We start from the raw sequence: 19,270 nt of genomic DNA, 5'->3' as shown, positions 1-19,270 counted from the left end.
GGCCAGTCCATATGCAGAGTATGTCTTTCCCAGTGGTAATATTTCCATTTCCATTTCCATGGTCCTGTGTAATCAACCTGCCACCAGGTGGCCAGCCAAGCCTCCCAGGGGATGATGCTACATTGGAAGCTTAGCACTGGCCTCTGCTGTTGGCAGTTGGTCCTTTAGCAGTTTGGAATCAGATCAGCCAGGGTGGATAAAAGTTCCTGAATTCATACATAACCTCCATCCCACAAAAATTCAGGAGCCTGCTGCCTTGGTGAAATTTCTATTTGGCCAGTAGTCTGGGACACGTTGGCATACCCATCCTACCCCTAAGACAGAGACACATCCCTGTGGCCATGGCCACTTTGTCCTTGAACTCATTTGCAGGAGGCAGGAGTGGCTGGAGAGAGAGGGGGGCTGACGTCTGCAGGACTGGTTATCTTGTCTCTGATTGTTGAGATTCTTCTCTTCCCAGCAAATCATTCGCCTGTGACTTTTCTCATTCTGTGTCCATTCAGAGAGGTCTGTCTACATGTCTCTCCCTGACCTTCTTGTCATCTGTTTTCCAATCATGTTCCCTCTAAGTCCCTGATCAACCAGCAACATCATTAGTGATTTCACACAAATGAATATAAATCCTACCTTAGGCCGTGTTTTTGTCCAGACGAGATGATCATTCAGGCCTACTGCTCAAAGTCCTGCCCACTGCAAGGCTGTTCCTTTACCACTGGCCTTCAAGGCTACTCCCGCTCTCCCCCCGAGTCACCTAGAGAGGTCCGTCACAGTCCCCATTCTGCGTCCGTGTCTGGCACAGATGCTTCCGGTCATACAGGCCAAGGATAGGATAGCCTGCCTGGTGCCCTGGGCCTGTCGCGGAGTCTTATCCCATCCTGGGCCCACTCAGAACTGGCAGCTTTTTGGGTTACTCGGTAAAAAAGTTGGAAAAGCATGTCAAAATACGGTATTTGTTGCCTCCAAAATTCAGAGACCCACTCATTAGGCACTGAGCTGCTTTCTCGGTGGCAAGGAAAAGTATCTCGATGTGGCCCACACCTCTGGTTCCTGGGAATTTCGCCAAGGCCCAGCATTTTTGTGGATTTATTTCCCACCCTCTGGCATACACGTGTCTTACCATGTGTCTAGAGTATTAGCAGCTTTCTGCCTCCAGGTCCAGTGAGTATGTGTCACGGACCAGAATTGATGTAACCTTGCAGTATATATACAGCCTTTACCAGCAAGTCTAGAGAAAAAGCATTTGTCAGATCAGTTATTGCATACCAGGTGCTGGGGGATATTCGATTTGCTCTAGCCATGAAATCACATCTGGAACAACAGCTGCGATTGGAGTTACCCCTTGATTTAGTGTGTGGTACTAAATCGTCATTCTCTAAGAACGTCTGTTTTCTGCAGGGCCACGTGGGGAAGTCGAAGGGGAGGCGGTGGGGGTCGCCACCCTGCCCCCTCAGAGCCCGGAGGTCGGTGGTGTCAGCTGCCGTCAGCCGCTGCAGTGCCTCCAGGAGTGCAGTGGCCTTCGATTTACTTGTTTACTTGTGGCCCTCACTCCCCAGATCAGGCGAAATGTTTGGGAAAGGCCTCCCGGACGGTGAGCTGCTCAGTTCTTTCCGTTTCTTTCCTGAGCGTGTGGCTCACAGCTTTCCTCTTTCCCTCTTCATGGCTGCCACCGTCTTCGACCGCAGCATTACGTCGATGGCTTTGCCAGCACCGCGACAACACGGTGTTTCAGTATGACGTTCTGAGACCTCCCTTCCCAGTTTCCTTCACGTGCAGCTGTACCGTAGTTTCTGCGTCATGGTCACGTGGAACGATCCTCTCTCCAAGTTCTCTAACCGCTGAGCCCTTCCTCGGACGTGAGTCCCCTCGACATGTTCTCCAGTCCCAGCATGCCTTTACTGCCAGCCTGTCAACTCGAAACCACTTGGCGGCCATTCTGAATCCTGGAATCTCGCTCCGATCGTCCTTGCTCGGCCTGCCGTCCCCGACGCCCTGCGGTTGCCCTCGGGGCTCTGATAGCTGGCCTGCTGTGTGCTGCTGGGTGCGGCTAGGCCACCGTTTGTCACCCTTGTCACGAGTGTCGTTGTGGACTGGATGCTTAGTTCGTGGTGGGCTGTTCTGTGTGTTGTAGGATGTTTAACAGCGTCCTTTGGCCTCTCTGCTTTGGATTCCGGTAGCACCCCAGTCGTGACAACCAAACACGTATCCAGACGTGGCCATATGTCTGGCGGGGGCAGGTTGCCAATCATCCTGGTTGAAAACTGCTAGGTTCGTCAATAAAACTTGGTGTGACCGGCTCTATAAAAAATCATTAATTCTTCAAAGCTCTGTTTTTTTAGACACTGTTTGAGAGTTTTGTATTTATTTAGTCCTCACAGCAGCCCTGTCAACGCGTATAACTGTTCGCCCACTTCGTAGGTGAGTAAACGCAGCCCAGAGGGTCGCAGCGCGCTGGGCCCGCCCCCGAGCTGGTAAGCGGTGGGGCTGGGACGGGGCCCCTGCGGTCACTCTGCACAGGCCTCCCTGGGGAGCCCGCCTGCTCCAGCTCTGACCATGGCTCGTAACTCGTCGGCAGCTGCCATTTTGGTTCTTTCCCTTACCGCCTGGAGCAGTCGCCCACCGCTCTGTGCCCAGTCACCCCGGACTTCGTTCTTCTCCAGACGGTTTCTTCAAGTATTTTTTCAGAGAAGAGAAAAAAATATTATGTTTTATTTATTTGGCCAGAGTAGTAAATGCCTAACTGCCAAGTATTTGCACTTGGCCTTACTGCCAGGTGTTTTGTGCTTGACAGAACATTGACCTCCCCACCTAGATTCTTTTGATTTTTCCCGTTGTTTTCGGGTTCTGTAATTCCTGGCAGGACTGGGCCCCGCCTTCATGGAGTCCTCGGACGCCTCGACTGCCTTTCCCAGCTTCGTCCTTCCGCAGTGTCCTCCCCTCCGCGTCATCAGTTGCATCCCCCATGTGCTTTCGTCCCGAGAGTGCCGTGGACAGCTCTGGTGTGCTTTTTGACTCCTTTCTGTTCTCTTCAACATTGAGGATTTGTGATTTTTTTCATTCATTCTTTTGCCATCGTTCAGTGGGATTTCAGGAGGGAGAGAGATGTAAGTCTCCTGCCATCTTGAACTACAAGTCCATTTATTTTAGTAAGAGAACATTGTTATGAGCATGACGTTTATTGGTTAGGGCTGAGGGAACAAAAGTTGTTGCAGCACATTTAATAGAATGGCGGCATTTTGAAAGTACTTGTCAGAGAAGAAGCAGGTTGAAATCTTTTCCTTGCTAACTGTTATGAAGTAAAATACATACACCGTTTCATGATTTTTATTGTTTGTATTAAGAGAGGAAGCTGTGTAGGATTTGTCGTCCGTTTTTAATGTTCGTTACTTTAGAAAATCCTTTTTGCATTTTAGAATATTTAAGAATTCCTAATACTAAAATTTATAGGTATCCGATCCTTTTATTTACACATGAGAAGACAGAACCAGAGAGGTTAAATGACTTTTTCAAGACTTTTTAGCTATTTAATGGCTGAGTTGGTCAGAGGACTTAAGTTTCCTAAGTATTTCTGTCATTCTGCAATACTGTAGGCTTCCTTTTAAGTTTTTAAATAATGTTTCTATTTTCCATCTTCTGCGGCAATGTGTATTTAAGACTCACTATTCAGCGTATCATGTCGCTCTAAGTGTCAGGCCCGGTCGCAGGTGGACAGTGAGGTAGTGAGGGAGCCGATATTGCATGTGTCTTTTAGTGATAATAGCCTCCGATTCCAGGCTGCGTATTAATGCCCTCCTGTTCCTGGTCATGATTTCTATGCTTAACACATACTAACAGTTTTAAAGTGATTTATATTCTTTGTGTCCTAGGTTTTCTACAATAAATAATGTAAAGAAAAATAGTTCTCTATAGAAATTATTCCAGTTAGCATTTGATTCTTTTGAGGAATTTCTATCCTCTCACTGCAGACGCGTAAATTTATGGAAGCGCGAACCTGAGTGCGTGCGCTTATTTTTAACGACCTGTGGCATAGCCAGCGCCCCCCGGGATTCATGGGCTTCGCAGCCCAGTATGCGCAAAGCTAGCTCCCCTCGCTTCCGCAGCACTGCTCGTCCGCCTGGTCCTGGGCTCCCCGTTTTCCCAGCCCTCTGCAGTCAGCTGGGCATCAAGACCTTGCAGTGCTTTTGGTGAATAGCTCTGTCTCCCTTCGGTAGTGCGAGGGCCACTGCCGGGTGTAGGCCCGTCACCGTCTCCGTCCTGGCTAAGCCGAGGAGCTTCGCGACAGTTCACCCTCTTCGTTTTCTCTCCCTTTCTCTGGTGCATCTTGTGTGCTGCTGCAAGTTTTCTTTTTCAAACAAGGAACAAGTACTGTCACGCTGTTAACGAGAAACCTCTCTGGATTCCCTCCTGCTTAGAGGATAATGTCTGACCCTCCTAGCCTGTGGTGTGCAGGACTCTTAACAGCCTAAGTGAGGGGAGCAGCTGTTTTCAGCAGCTCTTTGGCCCCCGATCTCTGCTGTCACGTTGGTTGAACTCTGCGTCCCCTCCCGTTTCATGGATTTTCATATCAAGGCGGGAACAGAGATTGATGCACGACGGGCACTCGGTGTTCAGCGCATGTTCGCTGGGTGCGTCTGAATGAAGGCGGTGCTGTTCCTTGCACCTGCTCTCCCTCTACCTTCCCCCATTCTACCTGGAGATTCCTTTTCAACTTTCAGGCTTCAAAGGGGAAAAACAGTGCAGGACATAACAGGAATACTTAGGAAATCCGAACTCCGTGACCAACTCTTAAAGGAAGCAGCCGACTCTAAGGCACCTGCTTTTCCTCTGACAGCTCTGTAAATGAGCTTTATAGCCATTTCATAAGCAGGTTGGACACTGAGGTCCATGGCGCATCTCACAGGTGGCGGTGTGCCTGTGGTCTCTGTGTCTGCTTCGGTAGGACAGGAGCTAAGAGCTGGTTGTTAACATGGATTGAAGCAGTTGCTACTATCCTTAGAAGCCATTTGACAAGTAAGTGAAGAATCCTGAGATGGTTCTAGACTGTGATTTTCGAAGGAGAGCTTTGTCTAATCATTCGATAGAATGGCCAAAAAATACAGTGAGTGTACAATTGAAAAGCAAATTCAGGTATTAATCCAGGGCTCACCGGAATCGAGAGCCCGGAAATAAATCCACACTATAAGGTCAATTAATTTATCACAAAGGAGCCAAGAGGAAAGGGCAGTCTTTTCAATAAATGGTGTTTGGAAAACTGGAGAGCCACATGCAAAAGAATGAAACTGGCCACTGTCTTTCACTATAAACAAAAATTAACTCAGAATGGATTAAGGACTGGACATAGGACCTGAAACCATAACACTCCCACAAGGAAGCCGATGGCGAGCTCCTTGACGTCACTGCGGGCGATGGGTTTTTGAATCTGACTCCAAAAGCAAAGCAGCAGAAGCAAAACTAAATGCTATAAGTTAAAAAAAAAAAAAAAAGAAGTAATCAGCCTGCATTATTCATTCATACTTTAAATTCAGTATATAGAGAGACTAGAAAGTGAGCATCATAAAACAAAGTAGCTAGCGATTTTTCCTCTGAAATTTTACCTTAGGGGAAAAGAGAAAATTATAACAAAGTCAGGATATTTAGAAATATTGTATAACAAGAATTTGTGCTCAGCCCGGAATTTGAAGGACTCTTCATCGTTTTTAATTTTATTTAAATTTGTATTAAAAGAATAGTTTCTCTCACTGAACCTGAACTCGAGGCTTTTTTTTTTTTTTTTTCAGATGGTCAATAATAAAATGCATCGCCTTCTTGGGTTGGGTGCCCTTCTCAAGGGCTCAGACTGCCCCTGCCCTGGGCGGTCGCTCATGGCCCTGCTTGCCAGGTTTGCGTCTGGGCCACCGCATCCGTGCTGTCCCCCCCCACCCCCAGGGGCAGACGCCTGCTTCCTCTGCCACTCTCGTGACTCTTCACGAGGGAACTGGAGGAGGAGGAAGTCGAAGAGTATCCCTGGCTTTTTAAAGCAAAATCTCATGTAAATATACCTTATTATTGCTGCCAAATGTAAACATACAGTGAACCGACCTTTAAAAACTTTCCCTGTAAGATTTTATTATACCCGCCATATTATATCTTTGTATTGAATTGTATGCATGTAAATCAATATCTCTTTTTATATTTAGGGTTCTCTGAAAAGTGTGGAATCCTTCGCGTCGATGCTGAGACATTCTCCTCTCACACAGATGGGCCCTGCCAAGGATAAACTAGTCATCGGACGGATCTTTCACATCGTGGAGAATGATCTCTACATAGATTTTGGTGGCAAGTTTCATTGTGTGTGTCGAAGACCAGAAGTGGATGGAGAGTAAGTACCGTTGCTTCCGGGCGCTTTTCGAGTGTTCGTTCAACGTGTGATGCCTCGAAAGTGTTATTGGGCGTTCACTGGTGATTTTTGAAAGAATATGTTGATTTCTCTTCGTAATGCTAGTCAGTCGGGTTACACCAGATTCATGTCTTCTTAGAGCAGTGAGAATAGTTTTTGGGGGTAGTTCACTTCAGCCAAGATTTAGCCCGAATAGTTCGGTTACTTCTTTTCCGTCCCTTCCTGTGTCTGCGTACCCGATGGTTATGTAGATAACAGCTATAGCTCGTAGCTGCATATACTGGTTTTGGGGGAGAAACTTCTAACTTAGAAAATTCCTTGCTCGGTTTTTAATTTATCATGAAAAGAATGCCTGTTGTCTTTATCATTGGCGGAATGTTGATAACACCAAACGGGAAAGGAATGAGACCCAGCTGGGCCCTCTGGTCTTTTCCTTTCCCGTCGACAATTTAGGTGGCCCGACCAGACAGAACAGCCTGTGGGGCCGGACACGTGTTTGCTCTGAGCCTTCCTGTCAGGCCTCTGAGCAGATTCTGGAAGGCTAAGTCTCAGCAATGGCAGATCTTGTTGCTTTGATACATACATTTATTTAGGCGACTATAAATAAGGTGTAAGTATTTACATAATTTGTTCATTTTTTCATCATTCATCAGCCTAACCTCCTTTTTTTATCCTTTTTGAGAACCATTTTTTTCCTCTTTAAGACTTATATGTGGTTGAATTGATTCTTTAGGACAATTTCAGGATTAATTAGATGTGATGAATAATAATTCAAATTTAGTAAAATACCCAGTTTAGCAAAATGTTTTGTTTCATTATTGCTTTTAATATATTTGGTGGCATTTTAAACTTAGAATAATTGATAAGAATCAGAAATCATTTTGGTTAACTGAATATCCTAATTAGCTAAGTCTTGCCCTTTTACTAAGTTTCATAACTTTTTTGTTTAATATTAGTTTTTGATTATAGTTTAAAGAAACAGTTTTCAGCCTTTGTCCCAAGAAGCACTTGAGTTGTGCAGAAAGGCTCAGGGATTTCTTGAGGGAGAGAGAAGTTAGGCACTATTTTTGGAGCAGCCCCGCATTCATTATTTTATATATTACAGTCTGGGAACACTTTGTGTAAAGCGTATGTGGGGAGTGGGGTGAGTATTCCTACTGTAAAAAAGTGTTCGAAAATCAATTTTAAAAGAGAAATTTTAGAAAGTTCTAGAAAAGTTTTAGACACATGGTAACATTCAGAGTGTAAACTAGAATATTTAAGCTCGATCAGTAATATTGTAATCTACTTCAAGGGAATTGCAAAATTGGATATTTAGAGGTGTGGATGAGACCTAATTCTTAAAATACCTACCTCAAAAGTTTTAACCATTATATGTTTTTCTTTCGTATTAGCTATGAGTTGAAATCAGAAATCACATTAAAACAAGAATGACTCTGGCATTAACGTCTTTGGCGATTATCGTTGAATTAGCTGATCTGCTGAATTAATCAGCACTCTGTTCTCTTCCATGAATCTCGCTGACTGATACCAGCTCTCCGTGGAGAACTGGGAATCAGTGGTCTCCTCCTAGACCCGGGCACTTTCGCTTCCCTAGTCGAGGTATATGTTTAGCAAAAACCAATTGTTTGTTCCAAAACCTAGTCATATTCTTAAGTAATCTATTTGTTTATGGCATAAGTTAATAAAATATGAGGACAGGGTTTTTGTTCTTATGAAAGATAATTTTTGGAAAGACTCCATAAAGGAGAGATGATTTTTAAAAATGAAATTGCTATTGAATTAGTTTGAGCAAATAAACCGTAAAGATGGGGGAGGGAAGAACATAAAAATCTGGAAGGAATCGCTTTCCAAGTGCCCTTCTGCTCCAGTTTGGTTTAAAGTGACTGACCTTGGCGACTGCAGACGTTGCTTGGGGTGTTGTTTATGTAAGGGAGTTGGTGCCAAGCGCCAGTGACTGGACCTCTGCTCAGCGAGACACCCCGGCCCTATGTCAGAATGTTTGCATTAATTGCTAAGTTAATGTCTTCACAGTGTTATGTGTCTACTTTTTTTAATGAGCAGTCACTTTCACCTACTTTTCCATGAACCAAACTATGAGTCAGAAGGCTTCTACTGTGACTTAAAAATATAAGCCACTTTTCCGAAATGTGAACCTGCCTGCCCTTTTTTTTTAAAGACATTTTTTCTTGTGTCATTAATACAGCACACAGTTTCCCAAAATTGGCTCTAGTGTAGATCAAGATGCCTTTCCGTTTGATAATCACAGTAGTTAGCTTTTTGAAAACCTACATTGGCTCTTTACATATATTGTCCAATTTATTTTTCTTAAGAAGCATAGAAGGTAGAAGATATTATCCCCATTTTCCAGATGGAGAAAATGAGTCTCTAAGCATAAATAAAGTGCTGCAGTCACACAGCCGGTCATTGTCAAGGCGGGACTCAGACCTGGGGCTATGTGTCCAATACCCAAAAATGTTCTTTTCACTCTACTGTGCTGTTCTTTAAATCCTGTAACATAGTTACTGATGCGCCATAAAAACCTAAAATAGTCTCACGTATGAACCAGTTTCATACCCAGGGACCCTGAGGGCAGCGTGGAGGTAAAGCTATGTGGAGGTCTGTTACAGAACAGCAGGTCGCCTTGGTGACAGTGTCCACGGTTGTGGTCCAGCGTGGGTACACTGCGGTTTCCGTGGTATGTTTGGATAGTGTCACCACCAACAAGCTCATGACGGCGGGTCCAGGCTCCGTTTCGGAGTGCTTGCGCATCACAGTCACAGGAGTAACTGCGGTCGCAGGCGCTGCTCGATGTCTAACAGCAGCTGAGAGTCAGCATCTCTGCCGCCATTTGGGAATTATGTATTTCAAAAAATTTGTTCTGCAAATAGTAGAAAGTTGACTCTTTATTCATGTAATACTTAATTTTTAATTCTTTGATCCTTTTTATATGTCATCTACTTTCTTTAAAGTAGTTGAACCTGGGTTTTTTATTTTTTGTTTTCCTTTGGTGATGAAGGTCATAATTATAAACAAATATATAGAATTATTGTTCCTTAACCACTTAATCCCGCAGTTACGTAGTTTTTTTGTTTTATCCTTGGGTGTCATCTTTTTCTGCTATTGTGCTTGTGTCTGGAGTTTTAGCCTTGTAGACTTCTTAATTTCTTCTTCTAATATTCCGATGCCTGGAAAATTGGCCACCAGATTTGTTTTGCTTAAAAATAAGAACAGCTAGTGTTTGAGTAAGGACCTAGCAGCCTCTCCTTCGTAAGTGTACGTACTTTAGCACATGGCCTTCAACATGTGTTTTGACAGCTCCCGACACCTCCGCTTAATTCTCACTGTGTTCTGTGGAGACTTGATGTCACCAGATAACCAACTTCCTGGTGAGTGAGGTGTAACTGGGTCAGGGTCTTGCCTCTGCAGACTGCCTGTTCACTGATGCCCTTGATAGGGCCTGTCACGTATCAGAACAGTGTTTGTTGAACCGGGAGAGGTGCTGAGTGTCTTGGACATGAGCAGTTATCGTGGTTGAGACCTTAACACCTCCAGCTGGAACAGTAGTAAAAATTAAATGGAGTTATTGGATCTCAAGTACTGTTTGAGATGGTGCCAGTTCTTACAGTGAATTTGTAAGTAAATCAGTAAATTTCTTTAAACCATTGTTAAACCCAAAATATTGCTTTATGGTATTGATTAGTTTGGTTAGCTTGGAACGTACATATAATACATTTTATCAGTCTCAAGAATTAAGCTGCTGATTTTATTAATTTTATTTTTAAATAAACTGGGTCGCGGTGCAGGTTTTCACTGAGTCAGCAGATATTTAATGAGGTGCTATTATGTGCCCCTTCTGTTTCTAAAAGCTGGCGATGTACCGAGTAAAGACGTCCCCTACTTTCAGGGACTTGATGGTTCAGTCAGAAGATAGAGAAGTAAACAGGTCACACCGTGTACGCTGTTTCCTGGATTCTGTGGAAGCAGAGGAGAGGGGATTGATGACTGTCGGCATGTGCCAGGGTGTGAGGGGCAGGCAGGAGGGGGCAGTGCGGTGAACGGGAGGGAGCCTGGCTCTTCTGGGAGCTCAAGTGGCTTCGCTGGCCTAATGTTAGGGGTGATGGCGGAGTGGGGATCTGGGAGGGGGCCAGGTCTGGAAGGGATTTGTATGCCATTCTGAAAAACTGGGGCTTCATTCTGAAAGTGATAATGAGCCATTAAAATATGGCAACAGGTAATGTGGACCAGACTTGTGTTGCAGTGAGATCATTCTGGCAGTGGTGTGGAGCACGGACTGGAAGAGTACAGCTGGAGTTAGGCCAGTCGGGAAGCTTCTGGAAAGAAATGACGAGGACGTGAACTAAGTCCGCATGTCAGGAAAGGAGACTTTCATTAGCAATTTAGGAGACAGGAGAGACCGTGCTTGGTGACTAAGTAAGTGTGGCTTGTGACGCAGAAGGAGAAGTTTCGTTTGGGACGTGAGTGACTGCGTTGATAATAAGCTGGGTTGTATTGGGGAGGCGGAGAAGGAGAATGTCTCATGTTGATATTATTGCCTGTTTCAAAAATTAAAGTGCCCAGATTTAGATTAGTTTGATTTTCTCATTCCCATTCATGATCATAATACTTCTGATTAGTACCAGGTAAGGAACATTCCTCTTTTTACTGAAATATAAAATCTTGTGGTTAAACCATGCTTATCATTATGGTTAAAGAGCCAAATTCTCTAAATCTTTTCATTTCATTAAGTTATATTTTAATTTCGATTTTTCGAGAATGGCATACATTCCTGAAGTCCAGTTTTACAGGTAAAGTCTGTTTATTTATTAATGTGTTAATGAAGAGTACATCTTTTAAAAAGCATTATTTCTACACTAGCATTTCTAGCACAACTCACATGATTGACAGCTCTGAAAAATCAAAGAGTTTCAAAACAAGCATGATTGGCAGTTCTAAGGCAGCTAGCACATGCACTGAATATTATTCGTACTTTTGTTTGACACTAAGGTGGAATAAACAAGCTAATTTCCCAGTCTTTGTTTCTATTTCAGGTTGTGTGATATATAGGGGCAAATAAAGAGTGGGATGGATATTGAATGTTTCACAAAGTGAAGTTTTCAAGGTGTACTTGTGGGGGGAAGAATTTGAATTAAGTGGTTCTTTTCGTCCCAGCAGATGGTACACAAATAAAAAGTGCACGTTTTTCAGTAGATTGCTGATTGAAAATTATTCTAGTAAATTTTCCTTACACATCTCTTATTATTTTTTAGAATAAAAGAGCATCTGTTATATTTACCCTTTCAGTATAAATTATGAAATATGATTTCAGAAAAGTTCTGAGTTCATGAAACATGTAATTCAGACTTTGAATAGCATTAGACTAAAAAGACAAAAAAGAATTCATAGAAACTGGATTCATAGAAAACAGATAACAGATCAGTAGTAGCCAGAGGCAGTGGGTAGGGGTAGGGGCTAAAAAGGTACACATTTCCAGTGATAAAATAAAGAAGTCATTGGGATGTGAGGTACGGCATGGTGACTATAGCTAATAACACTGTGTTGCATATTTGAAATGATCTGAGAGTGGCAAGATAAGAGTTCTCATCACGAGAAAAAAATTTTCTTGTGTAACCATTTATGGCGACAGATATGAACTAGACTTACTGCGATGATCATTTTGCAGTATGTACAGATATTGAATCATTGTGTCGTACACCTGAAATTAATATAGTATTATCGGTCAATTATATGTCCATACAAATTTTTTTGTAATGAATGGCGTTAGAGCCCTCTCCCAGGATATATGGCATAGCAATGTTTTAATGGATTGATTTGTCCCATTACATTCTGTTTTGATTGATTTGCTTCTTTTAGCATATTCACGTATGTACAGCTATATATTAGCTCAGAGATTGTGTGAATTTGTATGTCTGATAAGTTTGCCGTTAATGACCTCCCGGGACTATGAAGATTAAAAGTGACTCTGGAAACTCCTATGGTGGCTGCTCGTTGGGGAATGTAAGCAAGTAAGCGTTCCCACAGGGGCTTCGAAGTTCATGTCTTACTAGGACAGGGAGGGGAAGGAGGGAGTCCAGCCCGCGCCCCTACAGTTGGCTCGGCCTGTAGTCCTGTTGACTTGAGAGTAGATTAAAAACTTGAAAGGCGATCTCAATAGAAGGCATGAGTTCTATTTTCATTTGTAGAATTTTGTATGAATTTAGATCCCCACTCGATAATACCGGGAGACTCTCCGGGACCCGGGGTTTCAGCATGTATTTTGTGATTTGTGATTAATAAGAACGATAAGAGCTTGTAGTTGTTGATCACCCTCTATGCTAGGCACTTTGCTAAGAGATTTGTGTGTATTTTTTTCTTTAATCTTTTTATTACTCTAAGGTACATACTTAGAATTCTTATTAAAATGGTTGACAGTCTTATACATCCATATTAAGTGCTGCTTTATGCCGGTCATGTTCACTTCCGGGTGTGTGTGTGTGATTTGCTGATTTTCTCAGCGAACATCTATTGAGTATGTGAATTGCAGCGTGCGGCGTGCAGTCCAGAAGGGCTGCCTGCCATCTTCAGGAGCAAAGTACACAGAACGCGGTAACGCAGAGGGTGCAGGAGAAGCTAGAGGAGGGAACATTAAAATGGTTTTATAAACCAACAGAAAAAGGGCCTCCCGGAAGAGGCGAAGCTTCAGCCAGACTCTGCAGGACGGAGAGGGCCGTTGGGAGGGGTAAAGATGGGACAGCATGAGCAATGGCACAGATTTGAGAGTGAGTTCGGTGAGATTGTGTTCATTACCTACCTCTGTGTTACATCTTACTCCAGAACTTTGGGTCTTCAAACAGTAAACATCATCTCACACAAATGCGTGGGTCAGGAGTCCAGGAGTGTCTTAGCTGGACAGTTCTGGCTCAGGGCGATTCATGAGGTCCAGCCGCAGCCGTCGGGAGGCTTGACAGGCCAGAGGATCGGCTTCCAAGGTGACCCGCTACCTGGCTGGCGCATTAGTGCTGGCTCTGCCTCAGTTCCTCGTCACGTGGCTCCCCACTGGGCTTGAGTGTCCTCACGAAGTAGCAGTTGCTTCCCCCCTACTGAATAAGAGAGAGCTTGGGGCAGTTGTGGTGTCTTTTATGACCTAGTCACATATTGTCACTTCTGCCATATCCCGTTCATTAGAAGCAAGTCACTAGGCCTAGCACATTCAAGGGGAGGGGAATTAGTCTGCACCTTTTAGAGGAAGCTGTGCACAGAATGGACATATTTTAAAACCGCTGCAGTAGTCAAGAGCCCATGGCTTGGCTGAAGTTTTAGGGAGTAATGAAGTATTAGCTTTGCTAGACAGGCACGGATCCTTATAGAAAACTGTGAATTTCAGCCCCAAAAGTTATGACAGTGTAGAAATAAAGGCGTGGTTTTGGGGGACTGGTATTTTGGACGATGACTCCAGTAGTGACGTGTGAGGTAGAATGGGCACAGCAAGGCCAGTTCTGAGACCGTCCCGGCGATCCAGGCGGGGCTGGCTGGGGGCCGGACTGCAGGGAGGAGAGATGAGACAGGAAAGCTGGGAGAGACGTCAGAGAAGTGATGGCGAGGAGTTGGGGACTGGTGCTTGAGGCTGCCAGCCCAAGTGACGAGGAAGAACAGAGGTCGGCGGTCGGGAAGTTGGGTGGCACTGCCGTCCATCTGGCGGACGCATCTCAGTTTTAGACACGTTGTGCTTATTCTGGGCACTTGGCTGTATGGGATTGGATGTATGAGAAATCGGGCTGTAGGATACCAGGAGGTCTGGAATTAGCAACTTCCTAGGGCTCTAAGTTTCTAGATCTTCTGCCTTCATCAACAAAAACCAAACCAAACTGAAACCCCAACGCCAAAGGCAATGGCGTCAGTGCAGATTCATGTCCGCGACACTTTCAGTGAGAGGGACTGATCTGAAGAAATCTTGCAGTGCTCATATTCAGGCACCCCGTTGGAGCTGAGCGGCTTGTTTTCTGAAAGTGAAATGCAGATGTGAAATAGCAGATGGGGTCCATTCGGAGAAGCCGTGGGACCTCGCCAGGCTTATTCAGTATATGTTCTCTCCCGGAGTTCTCAGAGTTCATTCATTTCAAGTAGATTTCTTATCCCTTTGCCTTTTGTCCTCCGAGGCCCATCGTTCTGCTCTCCCAGCCCCTTAGCAGGTAACCTTGTCTCCTCTGTTGAAATCACGTCCATCCATTAGTTTAATCCTTATGAAATTATTGTGGTTTTTTAAGTTAAAAACAGTTGAATATCTGAAATTTCATAAGATTCAACCTTATACTCCCTGGATTTCCATCCCTTACTTTAAATTTTCTGTTTATCTTTTCTAAAGAATTTGATGAAATTTGAAACATTACCTTGTTTCTCCTTCAAACTCTTGTCCCCACATTGCCCAGATTCCCATTTCTTCCTCAGTCCAGCCCCCTGGCTCTGCCCTTGCCATTGTCCTAACTGAAAGCCCCTCTGAAAGTCACCAGTCACCTTCTGGTCGCCTTCTCAGCCGTTTGGCTCAAGCTCTGTAGTAGCCAACACTGCTCGTTAGCCGTTCCCTTTTCTGAATTCATTACCTTCATTTTCTTGGTTCTCCTCCTTCCCTGTTTCTTGCATTCCTCTAAGAATGCTCGACAGGATTTTAGAGGGTAAAAATGGTAGGAGGAGACAGGCGTTTTTGGCGTGTGCGGGGCAGCTGAGCAGGGCACGAAGGTAGCAGGAAGTGTAAACCCTAGGCCGATCGAACCAAGAGAATCGTTCAAAGCAGTGCTTTGGAGTGCCCCTGTGTTAAAAACCACAGCATTATAATCATTGAAAAACACTTTGTATGCCTATAAATTACATTTATAAATGTCTCCATTTATATAAATGTATCCCTTTTTCTCTGGTAAATTAGGAATCATTCAGGTTCAGTATGGTCTTATACTTGAAAATAGGATAGTTGTTTTTAGCTTGTATTAATTTTTAAGAAATGATTTTTCCATAAATATATTATAATTAGGTTTCTTTTAAAGTTTGAATTCAAAACCTTAATTTGAACCTAATATAGAATACTTTGTGTTCCTTTTTAAAATGCAAATTAGCTATTAAATAGGTATAATTAGATGCTTAATTAGTACTGATTGAGCATATTATAATGTTCATGTGGATTTTATGCTATTGCATGTCATTTTTTAATTTATTAAGTAAATGAGTCTTTTCTTGATGCATTTTCCTTGAAAGCATTTTCTGTTATATACAGTACTTTTTTGGAAATGGGGTTACCAACTATTTGCTATGATATTTAATGCAGAGAGCTATATCTCTTTCAGTGTGGAATTTATGATTTGAAGTTATTTGGCTTCCAAAATACGTTGCCATGAATCTACATATTTTGGGACTGAGAATTTTTACTTGAGTTAATCTTGCCTCAGAAGTTCCGTTTTGCTTACTACCCTTTTTGTTTTGGCCTTTCTACCACATTCGTTTTTTTATTTACTAGAAAGATATATGCCAAACTATTTTGGAAAGTTAACAGCCAAACAGGAACTCTTTAAATCTCAAAATCTATTCCAGAAACGAAATAGCTTTTACTAATTGCAACTACAAATGTTTTAGCCTGCCTGTTTCCTGAATGTAATTTGTTTAGAAACTTTAATTCTGAATTTAGCTTGTTTTTCAAATACTGTGCCGTTAGCATACATTTTGAAGCTTTTTGTTTCATTTATTTCACTGAAGGAAACGTCTGAAGCTTAAAGGAACACATTCCAAGAGTAAAGCTCGGCGTATGCTAATTGGTGATAGGGGTTCTGTATACAGTAGTGGGCGAGGGTGGTGATGATGATGTTGATGGCTGATAGCAGCAGCAGCCACTTCCTAATTTTTAGGACTGTTATGAAATTTTCCCTCCAAAGGAATCTTAAGTCACTTTAAGAAAATAAACACGATATCTTTTGGCAAAAATCATTTAGAAATGTTTGGCGTAGTGCCTTGCAGATTATAAATTCACCATAAATGTTCATTGCTTACTTTCTGGATAGACGGGGTCACACAAGTTTTCAGCTGACAGCAGGGGTCTTGATTATTGATTGAGATGTACTGTTCTTAGTTTTCCATCGGTGTTGTAAAGGCCTACGGTCACCTTCATCGAGGAGAGTTGAGTATTCCTGTTTCAGTAGAGAAATGAGAGCTATCTCAATTTGAAGAAGAAAAATAAAATTAACATTGAATTCAGTGAAAGTATATTATTTTCCAGAATTGAAAATGAGGAGATATCTATTTTTTTCTTCGTAATTGTCTGATATTATCATAACTATTATGTGTGCTACAAGTGTTGAATCGGCTCCGACTTCTGGTGACCCTGTGAGTGAGTGGCATCCACGACGCCCTGTGCTCAGCACCCTGCGCAGCTGCTGGAGGCTCACGCCTGTGGCGTCCTCACGGGGTCAGCCGTCCCGTGTTTGGTCGCGCGCTTTCCTGCGGCCTTCCCTTCTCCCAGCTTTCTCGTCTTCTCACGACGTGCCCGGAGGAGGAAAGCTTCAGGGTTTTGCCTCCAGCGACGTTCCTGGCTTAATTTGCCCTAGGACCCTCTCGTCCGTCTTCCTGGCGGTCCCGGGTGTCCACAGAGCTCTTCTGTACCACATTTCAGGCGAATCAGTCGTTTTTCCTGTCAGCCTTCACTGTCCAGCGTCCGTGCCCCTGCGTGGGAGCTGGGAGGGCGAGGGCGTGGACGATCCCAGCCTGGTCTCTGACGACATCTCTGCTCTTGGCGATCTTTCCCAAATCCTCCGCCACTGCCCTTCAGGGTCTCAGCCCTGTCGTGATTTCCCGGCTGCAGTATCCATTTGAATTGACTACTGAACCAGGGTGAGCAAAATCTTTAACAGTTTCAGGGGCTTCCTTTCCTGTCTTAAAGCTTTCTGTTTCTTCTGTATTCGTGATTTTTGTCTCGATGTTCAAATGCAGTCCTGCTTTGGCACGTTCTTCTTTTGTCTCCATCAGAAGTCGCTTGGCTGCTTTCTGCCAGTAAGGTGTCTTCTGCATATCTTAAGTCACTGAAATGTCTTCTGCCAGTTTTCACTCCTTCGTCTGCCTAATATTAGCCCAGCTTTTCATGTATATTGTGCATACAATTTGAACACGTGGGGAGATAAAATGCACCTTGTCTGACACCTTTGCCTATAGGAAACCATTCTGACTCTCCACGTTCTGTCCTGACACTGGCTTCCTGTCCACGTCACCGGCTAGGCGTCAGGACGGTCAGGCGCTGGGGCACGCCCATTTCCTTCAGAGCAACCCATAGCTTTTCATGATCGAGTGGTCAGCGGTCAGAGGCTTTGCTCTAGTCCGTACAGCACACTAGCCTTCTGAAGCTCTTCGGAGCACTCCAGCATCCAGCGAATGCGCAGTTAGGTCTGAGTGCCTCTTCCTTTTCTGAATCCAGTTTGAACATCCAGCATTTCTGGTTAGCTCTTACCATGTTTAGTCACTTTCCTAAGCATCACTGGTCCTGAAATAAGAATTTCTGAATTTGAATCCTGGCTCTGCCACTTATCCGTCATGTGATCTTGGGCAAATTGCTTAACTTCATGGAGCCTCAATTGCTTTCTTTAAAAATGGGTGAATGAACATCTTTACGCCTGATTTACAGATGAGGAAAGTGAGGCTCAGAGAACTTACCTGATTTTCCGAATCACTGAGACTCATGTAAGTTGTACATCGCAGAAAACTTGACGACTCGTGGCTCAAACATGTAGAGACCTGTTTTTCTCGCGTAAGGGTTCTGGATGTTGGTGGCTTCCATTCGCCTTGGCAGCCTGACAGCTCCGGCGCCGGCCTTCACGCATCTTGCCTTGTGAGCAGCACACCTCTGCCCTAGAGAGGAAGGTGAGGAGACGGTCAGCTTCTTTGTCCTTCTTGCCTGGCAAGCAGAAGCTTTTTAGAAACGTCTTTTAAGCTTCAGCCCACCTTTCCTTGGTTAGACCTGTGTAAGATGGCCCCTCCCCAGCTTCACAGAAGGCTCTACAAACATTTTGAATAAACATCATCTAACATCCACATAGCACAGTTTTTCTTCCTGAAATTTTGTATTTTTCACAATAAAAATTATTTACCTTTTAGGGTGGCTGAGTTTTGAAGATAAAAGTTATGTATCCCTCCCTATCGTCAAATAAAATAGAAAGTAAAACAAAAATTAGTGACTGAACACTGTTTTTATTAGAAATGACTACTAAGATATGTTTGTTACAGGGGATTTCTGATAACATTTTTCAACTTTCTATAGTAAAAAAAACATAATACATAATTAAAGTAATGAGTTTTTGCCTCTTTCCGTTCTAATTATTATGTTTTCACTCATGGTAAATGCGTTTGTTCTTTGTTCATTTCCTAAGGGGTGGTTATCCACTGATTTCATTTTCTGGAAAATAAAATTATGTCACAATTCTTGGAAACTGCTTATTTATTTATTTTTTTGTTTTGTTTTTTCAGAGATGGGGGTAGGGTGAAGAGTGGGTGAAATTAGGTCATAATCCAAATTCTCTCTTCGGTCCTCAAACACATAACCATAGCTTACTCTTTCTTTTATTCTGTTTTTTTATATTCGAGGTAAATTACATTGAATTTTATAGAGAAAAAAGGGTAAGATACAGTGACGTTTGGAGCCGGACGACAGTGTTCCATTCTGTGGGCAGAGAGACGCCAGCAGCCCAGCCCGCCTCCGTCTGTCCACTGAGGGCAGAACTTTCTGCTTCTCTTAAAACATTTAAATGACGGTTTATTAAAACACACCTTCAGGTATCACCTTTTACATTTCAGCAGCTTCTTTGCAATAGTCTTTTGTAAAATAATTAAGAAACATTATTAAGTTTGAGCTGTAGTTTATCTTAGGCCACAGTT

General features: G+C 43.4%; 1 protein-coding gene across 1 annotated transcript in view; it reads left to right on the top strand.

Annotated features, from left to right (window-relative positions):
* Window positions 1-19,270, top strand: part of LOC120585532 (hairy/enhancer-of-split related with YRPW motif protein 1) — a 217,759-nt gene that overhangs the window by 78,831 nt on the left and 119,658 nt on the right. The window contains exon 2 of the mRNA XM_039841924.1: window positions 6,174-6,355. Coding sequence (XP_039697858.1) covers window positions 6,174-6,355 — 182 coding nt within the window. The remainder of the gene's footprint in view (window positions 1-6,173; window positions 6,356-19,270) is intronic.

This window comes from Pteropus medius, unplaced genomic scaffold, assembly GCF_902729225.1.
Source record: "Pteropus medius unplaced genomic scaffold, Ma_sr-lr_union100, whole genome shotgun sequence".
Classification (NCBI taxonomy): Eukaryota; Metazoa; Chordata; class Mammalia; order Chiroptera; family Pteropodidae; genus Pteropus; species Pteropus medius.
Note: the sequence above shows the minus strand (reverse complement) of the source record. Positions and strands in the feature narration are given on the sequence as shown.